This window comes from Orbicella franksi, chromosome 6 (assembly GCF_964199315.1).
Source record: "Orbicella franksi chromosome 6, jaOrbFran1.1, whole genome shotgun sequence".
Classification (NCBI taxonomy): domain Eukaryota; kingdom Metazoa; phylum Cnidaria; class Anthozoa; order Scleractinia; family Merulinidae; genus Orbicella; species Orbicella franksi.
Window position 1 is genome coordinate 22,474,520 of NC_138150.1, and position 18,375 is coordinate 22,492,894.

General features: G+C 38.8%; 2 protein-coding genes across 3 annotated transcripts; one reads left to right on the forward strand and one right to left on the reverse strand.

The window, feature by feature from the left end:
• Window positions 1–2,865: 2,865 nt before the first annotated feature.
• LOC145491377 (uncharacterized) lies at window positions 2,866–11,185 on the reverse strand. 2 transcript variants are annotated; one of them, XM_081470563.1, is made up of 5 exons: window positions 10,795–11,185; window positions 10,027–10,084; window positions 9,487–9,502; window positions 8,251–8,533; window positions 2,866–3,296 (listed from the first exon to the last, which is right to left on the reverse strand). In XM_081470563.1, exons 1-5 carry the CDS (start codon window positions 11,132–11,134, stop codon window positions 3,121–3,123), a joined length of 873 nt encoding a protein of 290 aa, XP_081326689.1. In that variant the 5' UTR covers window positions 11,135–11,185; the 3' UTR covers window positions 2,866–3,120. The 2 variants fall into 2 exon arrangements, with proteins under 2 accessions (XP_081326689.1, XP_081326688.1); XM_081470562.1 differs by having other exon boundaries at window positions 9,337–9,502.
• A 240-nt stretch (window positions 11,186–11,425) lies between these two features.
• Window positions 11,426–18,112, forward strand: LOC145491386 (ribonuclease H2 subunit A-like). The gene is made up of 8 exons (XM_081470572.1): window positions 11,426–11,561; window positions 11,632–11,703; window positions 12,695–12,821; window positions 13,283–13,370; window positions 14,384–14,521; window positions 15,062–15,146; window positions 15,840–15,963; window positions 16,422–18,112. Exons 1-8 carry the CDS (start codon window positions 11,438–11,440, stop codon window positions 16,567–16,569), a joined length of 906 nt encoding a protein of 301 aa, XP_081326698.1. The 5' UTR covers window positions 11,426–11,437; the 3' UTR covers window positions 16,570–18,112.
• The last annotated feature ends 263 nt before the right edge of the window (window positions 18,113–18,375 follow it).

Here is an 18,375-nt window from a genome sequence, read left to right on the forward strand (position 1 = left end):
GCCGACAAGCTAAGAACGTTGCTTCCTTGTCAACAAACACTGTGCGTAAATGTCTGACGCTTTTAAATAAACTGTTTCTTTAGTTGTCGATGTTGAAGATCCCCTGTACGATTGGATCTAGGTGACGGAATTTTACTATAATATGGACAACGACCGGCGGGGATTTACTTAGCCATACAAGAACATAATACTTTGCATATGCTCGCGTGACTGGTGAGAATTCACCGTTTAACGCGTGTTAGACAACCGTTCTAAGTAATTACTACTCCGTCTGTGCTGGGCGTAATCAGTCCGATCGAGCGTTGAGTTTCGTATACTGTCGGCTGCTTGATTCTCTTTACATTCTGTGTTTGCTTCTTCATTTTTTGGCTTGGCCTCTCTGGTAAATGATTTTCTCTGGATCCAGATAAATTTATATACTAAAAGAGACAGCGCCTTGTGTTGTTTTATATCGCCCTGTAACCCACACATACCTTGAACCCTTGAGGGGGGGGGGGGGGAGGGGGATAGTATAAAGTCCGCCGGAGCCGGGACGATCACACCTCGAATCACCCCTTTCCGGTGGGGACTTCCAACTGCAGAATATGCATACAAGGACGGGTAACCCGAAAACGCTGACCGCGGTCCGCGGACCCCCACAACGGACCGGGTCCGCGGACTACCCTACGGACCGGTCCATGGACTACCCCTACGGACCCCCTCTACGGAACACCCTAAAATAGTGTAAAAATAACAAAAAAAGATTTTACCTATGGGTTGTCTAATAGATTCAGACTCGTGTCAGTGTTACACTGTGCAAATGTAACAGACTTGGATTTTTAACACCCCATCCTCCCTCCCAAAAAAATGCCTAAAAGCTGTTTTCAGTGTAAGGGGATGCCGATGGTAAGAAGGAAAGTTCTTACCTTCCATTCGTGCCTCAATCTGGCTATGGAAGATATACTTTTAGGCCGTTTTATTCTTGTTTGTATCTGTTATTCCGCTGAGCAAATTGTGAAGCCTGGAACGAGTTCACGAACCCACAGGAGAATGGGCAAAATGGCAGGGAAGCCTCGAAATTTGTGTTCTTTCTCCTTGGAGGCTTCCCTGTACGCGTCTTTCGTATACTTTATGGCCACAACAAAGGAAATGGCAATGTGTAATGATATAAATTACACCCGAGCCTGAATCCAGGTCAGTTTACATTTGCACAATGTAACGTTCGAAATTTCGCCGTCACGAGTAATCTACTAGACAACCCGTAACTGAAATACTTTTTTAATTTATCATTTTTATTATATTTTGGGGGGTGGTCCGTAGAGGGGGTCCGTAGTGGGAGTCCGTGGAACGGTCCGTAGGGTAGTCCGCGGACCCGGTCCGTAGTGGGGGTCCGCGGACCGGGGGTCAGTGTTTTCGGGTTACCCTACAAGGACAATATGTATGCAAATAATCTTTCGCAAGCCCACTGTGAGCCACTTCATCGTAGTAAAAATATTTCAGTGGTATAAAACCTCACGGAAATTTTTTTGCATTAAGACGGAATACACCAGAAGTTCGAGTAACAAGTGGACAAAAACCTAGTACCAAGATTATTTACATCTTGTTGCAAACTTCTGTACGACTGTTTTAAATATCTTCTCAAAAAAAAAATCATTTCTAACAACACCAAACGTCGGAAACGAATGTTGAACTTCGTATGAAACACTTGGAAGTACTGGTGAAATGAAACTGATGATGAAATTTCGCCTGTGTTTGCACAAGTTCTCTGAACTTTGAAATCTATTTTCTCTTGTTCCCATGGGAAATTGTTTTCGGTGTTATTTCAGGCAATTGTTTATGTATTTAGCTTTAAGAACATGTAAAAATAACTGTAAAATACTTAAAATTATTCTGGTACCAGAGTTTTGTCCACTAAAACCTGAAATTGCTCGATTTTCTATCGGATTTTGTCTCAAATCCTTTGTTAAAGTTAAGTTCGCATTGCCGTCGTCGTGGTGGTTTGCCTAAACTCGTTAATGAATTATTTACCGACGGACGTGGATTAGAAATTCGATCGAATTTGTTGAATTCCTGGGAAAACCTCAAGTCCGGGAAATACCGCATCATTAGAGACCTTTAGATCCACGTTTACCGCAGACGTCTAGCTGCGGTTTGAGGCCAGACGTTTTGCTGTTTGCCGTTCGGACGTTAGTCGATTTGGATCGGAGTAAACTAGAGTGAATAAAAATCACCCTGTTCTTAGTGCATTGGAAATTGTCAAAATAACGCAAAACATCATAAAACACACATTCAACTTAGGCTGCCGCCACAGTGGATTTCCACTTAGGATCAGTGCCTTTCTACAAACAACGACAAAACTGTACGAAATTGCTTATTCGCCTAAAAATTATAACCAATTTGTAGAAAGAAAAGGGTTGCTTTATTCGATTTCAGCATTTGTACGTGGCATAGCTTGAGGTACCTCTTGACGTTCAAAATATGAGTCGAAAATCTCAAACGTAACGTCTGGACCTGCTCACGTGACCCCTAACGGTTCGCCGTTCGCGGGAAACGTTGATCTAAAAGTCTCGGTTACAAAACACTCGCACGTGCCAAATATAGGTCCGCAATGCGTACTTGAAGCTGGGCAAATGAACCTTGCGCATGAGCCTTGCGCATGCAGCTTGGTAAACACTCAAACATGAAACGTTTAGGGTGAAGTCTTTTTCCATTCCAGTAAAAGAGAGTGTGATTCTTAACTAGCCGTGGTGAGTCCGAGGGAGGGATTGCTAAATTGAAATTAACTCTAATACCTGAAAACGACGGCCAAAGTTGTTTTTTTTTTTTTTTAGCTTCTGGCGAGGATTTGTGAGGCGCACTTTAAGCAGGAAGTGCGTTACATCCGCCTACAGTACACAAATAATGTTTTGAGCGTTGAGGCAACCTTTATTTAGGTATCGAAATGATAACTGAGAGATTATTTTTACTGAAAAACTTTGTCGATAACACGTTCTAGATTCAGAGGCAGTGTAATCATTCTTTTCATAGGCCATAATCTGTGAAACCTTTTATTCCTCGTTTTACTCTTCGTTTCTTTCAATTGCTTAAAGTCACATCAAAACACGTTTCAATTTGTCAATCGAAGACGACCGAGAAAAAAAATCACGGAATGTAAAATGTACTTTGAACCACAGCGCGAAGTCTGCTTACTTGTTCAGAGTCACAGCACGCTCTGTCGAACAACACATCCAGTTGTGACATGTCCGGAGTTTTAGCCAGCTGAAGCATCGCGTAAATAATGCTCAGTGATTTCCATCGGAGGTCCAACAGCGGAAGATCTGAAAGAAAATGAACAACAATTTAACTGTTAATTATTTATTTAGCTTGCTAGCACTTTCCTCTTTCCGCTCTTCGCGGGAAAAAATTTAGACCTACCGATTCAAAATTCTAAGCGATGCGGGCAGGCTCCTCTTCCCTTACTCCTCGCCTCCCCCCGCAAACGCCTCAAAGAGCCTGAGCCCGCGAAGGCTAGCACTTTCCAATTGCGGAGGCCACAAGAACACGAAATCTAAGTTCCAATTGTTATTGCCCAATCAGAACGTTAGCTAGCTGCTGTTTTAACGAGAGGTACCGAGACTCTGGTCTTTTGTCTTTAATTTCTTGGACTAGCCGGCTTCTGTCTAGTACAATTTTCATCTCATCTAACTTATTAAAAACTGGATCATTGGACATTACAGTTCAAGAGTATTTATTGGCTTAGCCATCATGGTATATGAGGCATTATACCATGAATTACAAATATGGTAAGCGTACACGAAATTTTTGGGGGCTTTTTTAATTTTCATTTTATTTCAGTTTTCTATATTTTGGGGGCGTTTCTAATAAAACAATTATTCCACTCCCGCTTGTTGGATATGAGAAGGTAATAGCCAACTCGGCTCTACGCGCCTCGTTACTATTGGGGGCTAATCGACCCTGACTATCTATCTTCACACATCCAACACGCGCGAGTGGATAGTTGTTAATTAAATACCACATCGGTAGCAACGTGTGGGCCTGACGTGCACAGTGAGACCTTGGGGGATTAAATATCCTTTACCCAACCCAAACACTTCACGCGACTTTCAGAAGAGAACTACAAAGTTCTTGAAACAACCAATAGAAACTAAAGTTTGGAGAACAAGAAACTTAAACAGGATCTTTGTGGGAGATCCAGACCAAGGCCAGTAGACCAACCCAAACATGACCATCGATGGGTATTGTTCGGAGTAGTTTCGATAAACTAAGATAAACAACTTGAAGTCATAACACTCTCCGTGGTGGCAGTCGGGCCCTAGAATCACGAGAGTAACGTGGTAGCTATAAAACAATAAACAGTTGATGATCACGAACCAAACATACTAAATTCTGTAAGAATTATTGAGCTTTATAACATACCCACTTCTTAGATTAAGCATCGTCCCTTGTTTAGGCCAGTTTCGCTACTTGTCGAGTTCGCTATGTTCGAGTTCGCCACTAGCCTCGATTTCCGCCGCTCACTCGCGTCCGGTTTTTGCGCGCCGGCTCGTTTCGCAATCAGCGGCTGGAAATCGAGCTACCTTTTCGTTACGACCTCGAACGTCTGAGAATCAGGCTAGTTACTCTCAGGCCGAGTTCGCCGCCTAGGGCTAAATTAGATACATTCCAGAATTTTTTTTGAGAATTTTAGACACTGAAAAGAATTTTAGAAAATCTCGGGAATTTTAGACGAGTAAAATTTAGTAGAATTTTCGAGCAATATTAGCTTCCAGCAGGAGGTGATATTTATAGTAGCTATGTACGAGCGTATAAAGTTATCGAATGCAGATATATTATATAGAAATACATGTTAGTATAAGTAATCGAATGAATGCTCGTGCAATTAAGGATTTGCATAACGAGTGATATTTGAAAATTCTCTCAAAATTGCACGAACCTTTAGGCGAGTACAACTGGCCATTATTATATGACTGAGAAAATTACTTCATTGTGATTGGTTGAGAGCAGGCCTATCTAATTCTTAACTCTTTGTTAATTCTTATTTAATTTGCACTGAGTAAATGAGTAATTGAAAATTTACACTACCCGTGATATTTGAAAATTCTTTCAAATTACACTCGCCAAAGGCTCGCACAATTTTGAGAGAATTTTCAAATATCACTCGTAGTGGGATTAGTCGTATCTATAACGAAATTCTCGATCGTGATTGGTTCTCCGCGCGCCTATTTGCCACGTAATCGGCGCGCAATCACGTGGCTGTCCAATTACAGGTATCCACTTTGAACTTTTTGTTATTGGACACCTGTAATTGGATACCCACGTGATTTGAACGTCAATTGCGCGCGCTTTAATGGCTTTCTTTGCGATGTTTCCTATAGTTTTCAAAACTTATGAAACGCGCTACATACGTTCTCGGTCAAAAGAAGTTCTCAAAAGACATTTTTAATTCTGAAATTGTTTATAGATACGATTAATTAGTAATTGGACTTCGTGTCGTACAATTCAGGGAGTAATCGTACTTGTATTTCAAATCAGCCTCGCGCTTCGCGCTCGTTCGATTTTGAAATCACTCGAGCGATTACTCCCTGAATTGTACTCCACTCGATCCAATTACTATTACTAATTGCACTCGCATTCATGCGATTTCCTGTACTTATATTAAAGCTATTCAAGTGCGACGAGATCCGTGTTCTCATCATCGCTATGTGTTTGATTATGCGTGGCAAGCCAGGTGAAAGCCGTGAAAGTTACTGGCAAGTCACGGTCACAAGAACGGCATTTAGAGCAAGTCTGTAAAAAACGGTTACCGCCAACGGAGGTAGTCTAAACATATGAAGTCACCACACGGGCGACACATCCAGTCCAGGAGCGATGAACTCTTTACTACCCGGCAAAAAAATACATCTTAAGACATAAGACAAGTACACACTTAGCTGTTCGCTAGTTTCCAGGTGCTCCACGATTTAAATTAAGTAATGTACAACATTATAAAGCTTAAAAAAAAAAAAGGTATTTACATCAAGCTAAGTTAAAATCACTTTAAAAAAAACCCGAGCTAAAGGCGATAAAATATAATCAAAGTGTATCAAACATGAAAATCAGTTTGCCGAATCTTTTTCAAAAAGTCTTTTGAGCCTGGCATGGAACGAATATCACGACTGAGGTAGCATATTCCACTGCTTTGCTGCAGCATAACGCCACGACTTAAGACCATATCTGGTAGTGTTCACTTTAGGTATGGAAAGATGAAAATTTCCGCGAAGATTGTACGCTGTTATCTTCTCAGTTATAAGATTTTTGAAGCTGGATGGAGCCCTGCCTTGAATAATATTGTTCACAGTCATTTCCTTATTATGGCTTGTCGATCCATATGTCCTGAGATAGTAGCAGTTAAAATAATAGTAGTATTTTTTTACACAGATGAAAAAAAAAGGGAATGATCAGTTTTCTTAGAACAGATCAAGATGATCTTTGATCAAGCTTCGAAAGTCAAAAGGTGACCTTGCAGACATAAACTCGTCAAACAAAAAAGTTTTGAAGCAAAGAACATAAGACTACACGCTAAGAAAAGAAATCCAGACACTTTTAAAGCAAACAGTACGTCGCAAAATTGGTTTTCTCTAAAAATTAAACCATTAAATAAATGTTACTAAACATAAGAAGATCCATTGTTCTCACCGTCTGCAACTCTTAAAAATCGCGCCACATTTTTCTTACAGGAATTCCTAGCTAGCTTTAACCTAGGTAATTTATTCAGTGTCCTAACTCCTCCAAATTCAATTTTTCCCGCGCATACGATAAGAATCAGATCTTCTGTAAGGGGCTAACTTCTCAGTAACGAGAGGTATCGAGACTGAAGCTTAAAATTTAATCTTCTGGACTTCCACATCTTCCACCACTTCAAGTTTTTCTGCATCTGCTTTATCAACTAATTACAACTTTACAATGCACCCACTTTTATGCTAACTCTAGCTACGCCCGGGACTCAAGCGAAGACTAAACCAGGTGGTACAAAACAAAGTACTCGGATGTAAACCCTAAACGAACAAAGCTGACTTGATAAAGCAAGCAGAGATTAACGAATTGAAAACTTGAAAAACAGAATAATCTTTAGCATTAGCTAACCTGGGATCTAGCAAGGGGAGGTAGAAGCCAAGGTCGTAAGAACGACAAAAACATGTATACAGGTTAACGTCCGAAAACAAAGTTCTAGAAGAAACGATTCCAAGGAAAACGGAAGAGGCGTTCAAGAATTGAGTGTTCAACATATGTGAGTTAACCTTGGCTCGCCAAAACTAAGCTTTTTCAAAAACATAATTTCAAACTATTTGGCTCCGCAACACTTCGTTGGGCACAACATGTCTTGCTCGACTCATTCTTTCTCGCATGCGCAACTAATAGCCTGCTTGTAGTCATGTGCTATTTCCGTCGTCACTTTTTTTTGTGTTAAACAATGGAAATAGCAGACTGTAATTGTAAGTCGTTAGAGTCGATTAGCCTCTAGCCGGTTAGCCCTTAACCAGAGGTTCATAAGCCCACACACCCTTTAATTCACCCTTAAAGAACGAGAAATAGACAGTGTTTTGGACTTCCGGTGGGGGCTAATCGACTTCTGGTTGGGGGCTAAACAGTTAGGGCCTTATCGACTTGGTCGCCAAACGACCGGATACTGCAAAATGTCTGCTAGCAGGCTGGTGACAAAAGAGTGCAACTCTCAATTGATACGCGTCCCAGAAGATGATCGCTGTAGCTCCCCTATTGTAACTCTTCGTCATCTTTGACCTTCTTCTTTGCCAGCTTAATATTTAGATTGGGGTCAGCTTATCGGCAATATGCAGTTTTTCACTATACTGCATATTGCTCGAGCTACACAGCTAATCAGCTGCACAAGTAACAAACTTGATCCTGTTGTTGGAGGGAACAACTTAACTTGTAATACCAGAAATTGGCTGATCAACACCTTTCGTCAGTTTTAGCGAGAAATACATATTCTTTGCGGGAATTTTCTATTTCAAACTGTATCAGTCAGGAACGGGTATTCAGACAGCAGGGGATTCGTTGTTCCCCCTCCCCCACCCTACTGCGCATGTCATTCAATATCTGATGGGTCTGTTTCTTAGTCATGGAATTGCAACTTGAGATTAATTTTTGTGTCTATTTTGTGTTCTAGGGTGTGGTGGAGGTTTGGGAAGTCGAAATAGTGGCTCTTGTGTAGACACGAGTTTCTGATCAATCTGAATTCTTAGTAAAACTGTTTCAAAATAAGAAACTTACCACTTGAGGAGGTGATTGGAGGTAATAATTCCAGTAGATATTTCAGCAATTTTCCAACTCCTTGCTTGTCTGGTAAGTTCAGAATAGTGTGGAGCACATCAGCACTATCAATGACCTCAAGCATCCTTGCCCTTACAATGTGATCAGCAAGGTCATCCTTTAACTTTGATTGGTCAAGTAATATATGTAGATACTCTGAAACTGTGTCCTGCTTCTCTAGTATCGACAAAACATTCCATGTTGCAGGACACTTGAGCAGTTTTCCCAGGCCGTCTAAGGCTACCTGTTACCAGAAATGAAATATTGAAACAGGTTTCTTTCTTCATCTCAAACAAAAAATGCAAGCACGTTCAGAGTCAGGGAATGTGCCCCAAGAGGCTTTCGAAGATAATCACAAAGGTCAAATAACGTTAACTACTCAATCCTAATTTAATAGCAAGAATGTTTTAAAAAATGTCTGGTCATTTGATATTTAAAAGATTTATCTGCAGAAATACTTCTTTTTTATAAAATACCTTAATAACATGTAGGTGCCTTCAGCCTTGAGTTAATCAACTGCTCCCATAAAAAAAAAAAATAATTACCAGGAAATTTCTGATAAAAACTCACTTTCTAGATGTGGCTTTAAGGCAGTGTAAATAAAGATGCACAAAAATAGAGCTTCTGTTTAGAATCTGGAACACCTTCATTCTAACAATTTAAATGAACATGGATTTCATTAAGGGCCAGGGACTGGGCAAACTGACTGGCTGTGAAGATGATCTTGCCCATCTGGTTTGACAATCCAAAAGAAAGTTCTTCTTGTAGGGAAGTTCAGTTCAAAAGTTTTGCCCGCCTGTGAAAACCAGTAGCCCTCTCATTGACAACATTAATGAAACCCCTGAATGAATCTAAGAGTATGTAACTTTGGTATTAAATAGCCCTTTTCAAGGTAAATTTTTCTCATTTGCATTACAATGTAATCCGACATGGCTGTGAGGCAATTTCAGGCTAAAACTACAAAATAGCCCGAAATTGCCTCACATACATGCTAGATTTTATTGTAATGCAAATGAGCAAAGGTAACCATGAAAAGGGCTCTTATACCTGATAAAGAAATGCACTTGTACACTTGACATGATTGCTCAGAATGTTCAGAAGAGTTCGCAAGGATAAGAGAACAAACTTTACTGCAACGAGAGGAAGGAGAGCTGCCCATGAAATGGTGATTGAACAGAGTGAAGAACAGGCTATAACCTGACAAAGATGAAACCTGTGTAAGAAATAAAAATCAAATCAGTCATGCTTTCATGGGTAACAAGAACCCACAATAGTCCATCCTTGCCAAAATTTCTCACACACTTTTGCAAGTGGCTCGAGGAGACAGTTGAAATTCAGGTTACCATAGTCCTGTAGTGTGAAGTAATGAGAAAGATTGGGACTATAGAAGCCCTGGCTGGTTTATTAAGACAAACTGTGACCTATCAGATTGAGTCTGTTACTGGTAGATGCATGTAGGCAGTGATTGTAACTGATGATGTGATTTGACTTCTCTTTCTATCCAACTGTAGCAATTTTACACTCATAATCAGAGTGAATTGCTTGGCAATTTTTTTACCTGCCTTGGTTTTCAGTCACACATCATCTATCCTGAAGGATCATCAAGGACAATTACATATGACTGGACCATTTTTTCTTACAACAAAGTGATCTCATCCAATTAATATCACATTCATAGTACTTTGGGGAAGTCAACCTACTTGTTACTTTGGGGAAAATGAAAGTTATTGCACTAACCTTGTATCTTCGTGAGACTCCTCATAAGTGGTCTGAAGATTCTTGCATATTATTGTGACTACATGATCAGTGCGGACAAAAAATAATAGAAAAGTGAGTAGGTGAAATTGGAAAAAAGATCTGTGGAAGTTGTAGCCCCAGAAGGCCTGAAGACATCTACAAAGTGCTCAAACAAAGGAGAATACAGTGATTTTATCTGTTTTACACGACATCTATACCAACTCTCCTGGATTAGCTGGGAGTCTCCCAGATGCTTACTATATTGCTGTGTCTCCTGTACAGGTCACCAAATCGCTTGGAAATGAAGGGAAGCGTCTAAAGTAGATATTTTTGGACTTAATATTTCGCCCAATTTTGGGCATTTTGTCCGGGGATATCTGGCATGTTTTCGTGGTTGTATCAGCAGAACACAATTATGTACACTGCGTTCTGTCCCAGATTTCAAAAATGAAAAAATAAATAAATAAATAAAAATAAAAATTAAAAAAAATCATATATTTGAGTGTCAAATGTATTTAAAACTGTTGTTAATTTTCAATTTTTTTTTCAGGTTGGCAACTCCGCCACCTGACCATAGTGACAGAATATTTTCTCCATTATGGCGGAGTGGAGCTTTCGAGGGGTACCTAGGTGGGAGGGCGTTTTGGGTATGACATGTAGTCTCAAATGCAGTGATGATGCCAAAAAGCCCTCATTTCAGCACCAACAGCACTATAGCTGCTGTAGTTTAGAAAATGAAAAGTTAGTGCTCTGTTTTATTTTACTTACCTTGGGTCTGTATGTGCTGTCCTTTGGGATCTAATCCCGACGCGAAAACTCTCAACAGACTGCAGGCCGTGGATCGAATCCAACGGCAGGGAGACGAAAGATAGGGAAGCAGAGAATTCACTTGTACCTCAGCATTCAAGGGGTTCTCAGGAAGGAAGCAAGGGTGATTTGCAACTGCTGTGACCAATCTGGACTCGAGGGTTAAAGGAATATCTTGGGATGAGAAGATCTTGTTGAGATTTTCGGCATCTTTCATGACTTCGTGAACGCTTGGTTTCGATACGTCATATTTCCCGCACAAGAGTAAAACCTCTTCTTCACAAGACGAAACGTTGCTCATAGTTCACTTTGAGTCCTTTAATTTTCATTCCTCAAGTAAGATCGTCATCAAGGTTTTTTAGGCGACATTTTGATCAGGATCTTCTTTTATCTCCCGCTTTCCTTTGCTAAATTCGCTTGTTGATCAAATTCCGCGCGCTTTGTGAATTTCCGGCCTGCCAAGTCAATCAGCCTTCGTTATTCTTCGTAAGTTACTCGTAGATTTTCGTAATGTCTCGTTCAAAAGTCGCTTTAGCCTCGACTTCAGCTTGCAGTAATCGCGCGCGAAATACAGTCGCCGCCGGTCGCCGCCTGTTTCTCCAACATGGATCTCAGTTCGTTAGAAGATAATTCAAGAAATTTGACGGTAAAGTCCATGATACCGGACATAACAATGGGGGAACCATGTTGTATAGGGATTGATGAAGCAGGAAGAGGGCCTGTGCTCGGTAAGAAAACATTTTTTTTAGTATCTTTGCCGATGAACACGATGATGATGGAACCATTTCGAATTTGTAGGGCCGATGGTTTATGGAATTTGCTATTTTCCACTGTCAAAATCGGAAGAAGTAAAAAGTCTTGGAGTAGCAGGTTAGTGAATCGAAGTTTTAATTCATCATCGCTAAATATAGCAGTTTTCCCATACATCTAGATAGGACGTAAGTCTTAACGGGAGATGCTAGTCCCACATGCTAGGCCTGCAGAAATTATGACCTTTTTTACACTATCACAGGAAATAAGACTTAGCTAGGACTTAGTTTGGTCTGAATTAGCTTAGATCTTAGTTAAAGTAAAAGAGAGAAAATGAGGGAAAATAAAAAAAATTTTTGAGCCACTACCCCAGGGCGTTTGAACAACTAGTTTGTCCCAGCCAAGCATGGGACATTAGTCAGTTTGTTTTTAACAAATATCAGTTCCTAGGGGTGACCCGGGAGGGGGGCATGGGCACAGCTAAAATTGACTGATGCATATTTAAGCAGCCACCCAAAATTTAAATACAAATAGCTTTGTTTTGGAGAAGGCAATGACAGATCAGAAATGGACCAGCGATGAAACCAATCAAACACATGGTTGTTATTGTCATGTGATTCCATGTTACCTTAAAGCATGTTTGTAATTGAATAAATAATTGGTGTTGACGCTTGGTCAACAGTCTGTCAAGAGTCAACTAATTTTCGCAGACAACATTGAGTATTGATAGATGCAAATGAGTTGGTTGACACTCGGCTGACTATCGACTGACTGTCAATCAAGTGTCAATTGAGTGTCATTTTAGTGTAGATTGAGATGTCAATCAAGTGTTAATCAAGATTTTGAGGTTTTTTGTCTTGAGTTTTCTCTCTCAAGTTTTCACCTTCTTGTTTGATAACTGGGAAAAAATACCAAAATACAGACTACATGTTATATAGCACCCCTACCTACCTTTCTACCTACTGTTTCAATCATTTTGTTTAGAACTACTCTGGGTGAACTGAAGCATACAATAATTGTGTAACTAGGGCAGACTGGGCTCATCACAAAAGTTTTCTTTTATTTTAAAATTTTGTACTTCAGATTTAATGAGCTGTTTTTGTTTTGTCAGATTCTAAAACACTAACAGAAGAACAACGTGAGGATCTCTTTCAAATCATTGACGAAAACAAAGAGTTCATTGGTTGGGCAATTAATATTTTGTCCCCAAACTACCTTTCAAAGAGTATGCTAAGAAGGTAAGTCTATTTCTTGCACCACTATTTCCAAACTATTGAATATTTTGCAATCATTCAGCCTACCACAGCATATGATTTGGTTCATCTTACCTACACACAAAGCTAGCTGTGTAATATTCCATGGTGAAGTCTGATATCAGCCAATGAAGTAGATATTTATAGTCAATCCAGAATGCGCAAGATAATTCCCATTTCTTACATGAGAGGAGTTTAAGTTTGTGTTTTTTGCGGGTTGGCCAAGGGAGAATTAGTTAATTGTGAAGTATTTTGCAGAAAGTTATATCCTGATGACAGACACTATTTCACATTCATTGAAGCTGAGAGTGATTTATTCCTAGAAGCAGTCTTACCACACATTCTCAGGCTACTGTTCCTGCACCCCCCCCCCCCCCTTGTTAAAAGGAACCCAAGTACATTCTGTGGCAAGCAAATTGAAAATTGTTGTGTTTTAATCTTGGCAGAACAAAGTACAGCCTGAATGAAGTGTCTCATGATACTGCTATTGGATTGATCAACCTTCTTCTCTCAAGTGGCATCAATGTACATGAGGTGATGTTCACAATTATAAAAAAATATAAAATATTAATTTACATACATTTGTATTAGTAGCAGTTTACCATAGGTTAGGCAGTAGGAAGGACTTAGTACCAGACTTGTTTCTGTCCATAGATATTTTGTATTATTTTATGGCAAGGTGGTGAGTATTGGTCCTATGGACCTTGCAACGATTGGCCCATACTGCCACTATCTCAGGCCAATATTCCCCAGTGCAGCCCTCTCGCTTGGTTAGTAAGAATTTATTCTTTATAACAATTAAAACAAAATATTACAATATCATAGCAGAGGCCCATACCCATATAGGAAAGAAAAGGAAACCCATGAATTGATTTTCTCATGGTTATCATGGCTTGCGGTATTGCTCGTGGGCGTGTATGAACGACAACAATGACGGTATCGTGCAAGATGGCGGCCATACTCTCGCTAAAAGGTTGACAGTGTGAGAGACATGCAGCCTTGATTTATAGCCTCCTTCTTTGATATTGGACATTCTTGTCATGGTCAATTGACACCTGTCAAAACAAGGTATCTGCTGACCAGTATCATGCGACCATATCGTGGGCTCAAGTTTTGAAGTTGACTGCTGACCAAGAGCTGGTATTGTATTGGCTCACGGGCTTATGAAAGGTTAACTTGTTGTAAACAGGACCAGGTTGTTCGGAAGCTGGTTAATGCTAACCCAGGATTCAAAGTTAACAGAAGTATAAATATTTATTGTACACAAATGTTTTGTTTTGTGTATTTTGAGATTATTCAAACTCAAAACAGAAGGCCAAACAATGTACAGAAAACTTCACTGCAAAGTTACAAAACTAAAATCAAAATTCTAGGGTTATCCTAATCAGGCTTTGAACAACCCAGCCCAGGAGCTCTACTTTTAGGCTTGGCTAAATCTATATATTAAACTGGTCAGTGTAAAATGTAGACTGCAGACTGTGGCAACGAATTAACATTTAGTATTATTAATAATACTCTCCTTCTATTGGAATTCTGGAATATTTTAGGTTTATGTTGACACTGTGGGAGTTGCAGAGAAATATCAAGACAAGCTTCAAAAGATATTTCCAGGACTTAAGATCACTGTGGCGCCCAAGGCTGATGCTAAATTTCCTGTAGTCAGTGCGGCAAGCATCTGTGCAAAGGTGAGTTGTTTAGTTCTCTTTTATACTTGTTGTACATTTAATACAGTTGTCATTATGTGCACATCGCACAGTGCTAATTGTTTTAAAATAATTTTAGGGTAAAATTTTTTTGAGTGAATGATAAATATTATTATATGGAGCTAGCCTGTGAACAGGCTCCTGGCGAGCCTGAACGTCCCCGCCCTGATCGTTTTGCTCTCCGAATTCTTCTGTTTTGCCCTTGCCAAAATTTTTTTCCATCCTCGCCGGGAGCCTGTTCACAGGCTAATATGGGCATGTGAAAAGAGCCCTAATTAATGTTCGGTTAAACTACATGCTAGCCCCTAATCTTCTTTTAGATTTCTTCAATATGTGAGCCCCAGACTTGGGTATTAGCATACATTTGGTAGTTTTCCCAGAAAATGGTTACAGAGCTCAATTTGTACTGTAACTGAGAAACTGGTGGCATTGCTGACATTTTACATGTATATAATACAGGTTTCTTATCTTGGGCTTTCTTACACACAACCCTTATTGGCATTTGTGTCTTCTCTTTACCAGGTTGCCAGAGACAGAGTGTTGAAAGAATGGAGATTTCCTGAAAACATTGAATTTAGCAAAGACCATGGCTCTGGTTACCCGTCAGGTACTATATTTAACATTTTCAGACTCTTTTACCATGGGTAGTTTTGCCTTGTCCTGTAATAGTGTTCTACCTTGGAGTTTGAGAATCAAAACATCTGGGATGCAGAAATAAAATAGAGGAAATGAGAGCTTGTTTTATAAGTAACATTTCCTCCATTTTAACACTATACATTCTCCACAACAAACTTAAATACATTTTAAAGAATTTTAAGTTTGTAAGCCACCACTTTTCTTTCAAAAGTCAAGGATTCTCTTTGCTTCAGACAATATTATTCACTCACCTCTTTTCTTAATTTTTTGCTCAACCTGCTATCTCAACAACAGGACTAAAAAAAAAAACTTGAATTCCAGCTTGCCCTTGGGACAAGTAGCCCTAACTTTTGCTTGTCCAGGGCAAGTCCTAGTTTGCTCTTTTAATGATTTAGTTGGAAGATGACTTGCCTGATCCCTTGCCCATCCGGCAAGCGAGAGTGAAAAGTTACTTTCCCTGGAGGAGAATTTACTTGTCCCAGATGACCTGACAGCACTTTTTTCAAGCCCTGAACAATAATTTTAGAATTAGTGAAACTTTTGCATTACAATGTACACATAAATATTTGGAATGCTTCATTAACAGCTTGACTAGTGAAAAAATACATATTAATCAAGTTCATTCAGCTCTAGTATATCATTGCCATTAACTTCCTTGTTATAGATCCCACTACTAAAAAGTGGTTAGCTGATTCAACAGACAAGGTTTTTGGCTTTCCTCAACTTGTTCGATTTAGCTGGTCAACTTGTAGCAATATCTTGGAAAACAAAGCAGTTGCTGTGCATTGGTGAGCAATAAATAACATTTTCTAGAAAATGTTTTGCAATTATCAAGAAGTGGTTGTTTTGCAAAAGTATGCCATTCAGTCTTATTCAAATTGGTCATATTAAAATCAGATAGAGAAGTCTGGCTTCACATGCATGAACCACACCAGCAGCTTCAGCTTAGCATATCAATGCTTGGTTTTGTTCCTAACTGTTTACAAAACAAAAACAACAACAACAACAATAACAAAACAAGTGGGTAAATATGTAAAGCAAATATTCACTTTTGGAGTAGATAATGTTCTTTATGTTTATGATTTGGCACTATTGTGTGCCATTGTCACCACCCAGACAGTTGCCATGGTTATCAGAGAGCAATGAAATATCTCTTGAATTGTAACAAAAGGGACAGCCATGCAACATTAGCTTTTCATCCCTCTTGTTTTCATCAAGTTTGGAAAATTTCTTTGCACATTTTTAGGGATGATGATGATGATGATGATGGAGATTCACCACCCCCAGGAACTGCCTCAATAACATCATTTTTTGCTCCAAAAAGTGATTCTGTTGAACGTCAAAGACACCAGTTCTTTCAGGAACGACATTTAGAACCTGTTGATAGTTTCTAAAAATATAGAAGGGCTACAAATGAAGAATCATTTATTTTTGTACAAAATGTACAAATAATCGGTTTTGCACACAAACCACATGTCGTACACGTCAAATTTTGAAATATAGAATGCAGAACTATCTGTCAAAAGTTTTTGCTTTACATTTAAATGACTATCAATAAACAAGTTATTATTACCATTTAGGATGTAGACCCCAATGTAAACATCCCAAGTGACAATACTGCAGTCTCTCTGTTTTCAGGTTAATCTGTTTCAAAGGGAATGTGGGAATGTCACACACTTTTAATCACAGAAAACAATTTGAATGAACTCAATTGCTTATATGTGAAATTGAGATTAATCTTTGTTGGAAAACAAACTACTGTCTCGGACAGATTTACGAGTACATTACCCACACACAACAGAAAACATTCTACTCTTTTAAACTCTTCTTTTGTCTATAAAAAGTCAAGTCACTGCTCTGTGTATGCTAAAATATAATACACTGCAAGTAAAATCAACTGACATCATTATCGCTTTTATTGACTTAATTGTATCACAGAATTAAGAATGATAAAACAGTTACTACAGGTTACTCTTCCCCACATAAAAAGACAAAATTTTGTCTTTTTATGTGGGGAATTAATTATTAATAGGGTCCAAGTGAGTGAGCTCAGAGGAATCACATCAAGACTGCAGTTCAAATGAGAAATTTGGACCACATTTTCAAAACTACAATGTTAAAACCCCATCTGTTAGGCTCTAAAAAAATTATCTTGAATTTTTTTACTTTTGTAGTAAGATTATCATTAAGTATTCTTTCATTGTAAACTTTCCACTGAGGAAGGAAAATATTTATTTCATGAGTACAGTATTTAAAAATAAGGATTACACTCTTTTTTGCAATATTAACAGATTTTCATTTAAATTGTTTTTCTTTACATAGACCTGCAAAAATAGTGACAAATAATACTGGTACTTTTTCATTATGCGCAAAATATCATATTTTTCACCTACTTCTGTCACTAATCTGAGGTATGTGTAACAGAACTTACTCTTTTTCTTCCTATTACAAATTTTAAGAAAAACTAGCTAATTTTCAAGGGAAACACTAATAACATTATAGATGGTAATTTTTCCATAGCAAAGATCCTCATTGAAATTAAAGGTTGGTTAAATTCATATAATTACTGATCAGATAATAACAGCTTTACATACTAACTGCTCTTGACATCATCATTTCTGAAAGTGGATGTGGGAAGATAAAAAGAAAGAACCATTTCAGAATGGTCTTTTGCCTCGGTTTGCAAACAAGTCCTTGTGCAAAACCTTTTCATATAGATAAGAGTTTGGTTTGCACAAAAAGAACATGCAGATGAAACACATTTTTCATGCAAATGGTTTTGCAGAATGACTTGTTTTGACAGGGAGGCAAAGGCAACGTGAAAATGCCCTTTTTGTAGTCAATTCCAGTCCAAAGGATCAGATGGCCTTTCTATTCAGTACTGTCACTACCTCTTAAAGGGATGCTAGTCCATTATATAGACACTGCTCATAAATAGCTGCCAATCAAAAATTATTTTGTATGCATTTAAATCAGCCTCAGTAAACTCTTTTGAGAGTACAAATTATTTTGAATTATCAACTCAAAAATGAGGTTAGTCTGGCTAATTTTAATACTTACTAAAGAATTCATAATTGGCAGCCATTTATGAATAGGGTCTATGTTCCCCCTAGCATTTGAACAGTGCTTTTTTTATAAGCCTAGGTAAAGAAAGGTATTGTGCGAGAAAGTGCACTGCTCAAGAAAACAAAGACCCTGGG

Coding starts and splice junctions, on each gene's coding strand:
- LOC145491377 (XM_081470562.1), bottom strand. CDS start 11,134: ATGAGCAACGTTTCGTCTTGTGAAGAAGAGGTTTTACTCTTGTGCGGG. Junction 10,085..10,794: donor ACAGCACATACAGACCCAAG/GTAAGTAAAATA, acceptor CTGATCATGTAG/TCACAATAATATGCAAGAAT. Junction 3,297..8,250: donor TCCAATCACCTCCTCAAGTG/GTAAGTTTCTTA, acceptor ATTTTCTTTCAG/ATCTTCCGCTGTTGGACCTC.
- LOC145491386 (XM_081470572.1), top strand. CDS start 11,438: ATGGATCTCAGTTCGTTAGAAGATAATTCAAGAAATTTGACGGTAAAG. Junction 12,822..13,282: donor TCAAAGAGTATGCTAAGAAG/GTAAGTCTATTT, acceptor TAATCTTGGCAG/AACAAAGTACAGCCTGAATG. Junction 15,147..15,839: donor TGGCTCTGGTTACCCGTCAG/GTACTATATTTA, acceptor TCCTTGTTATAG/ATCCCACTACTAAAAAGTGG.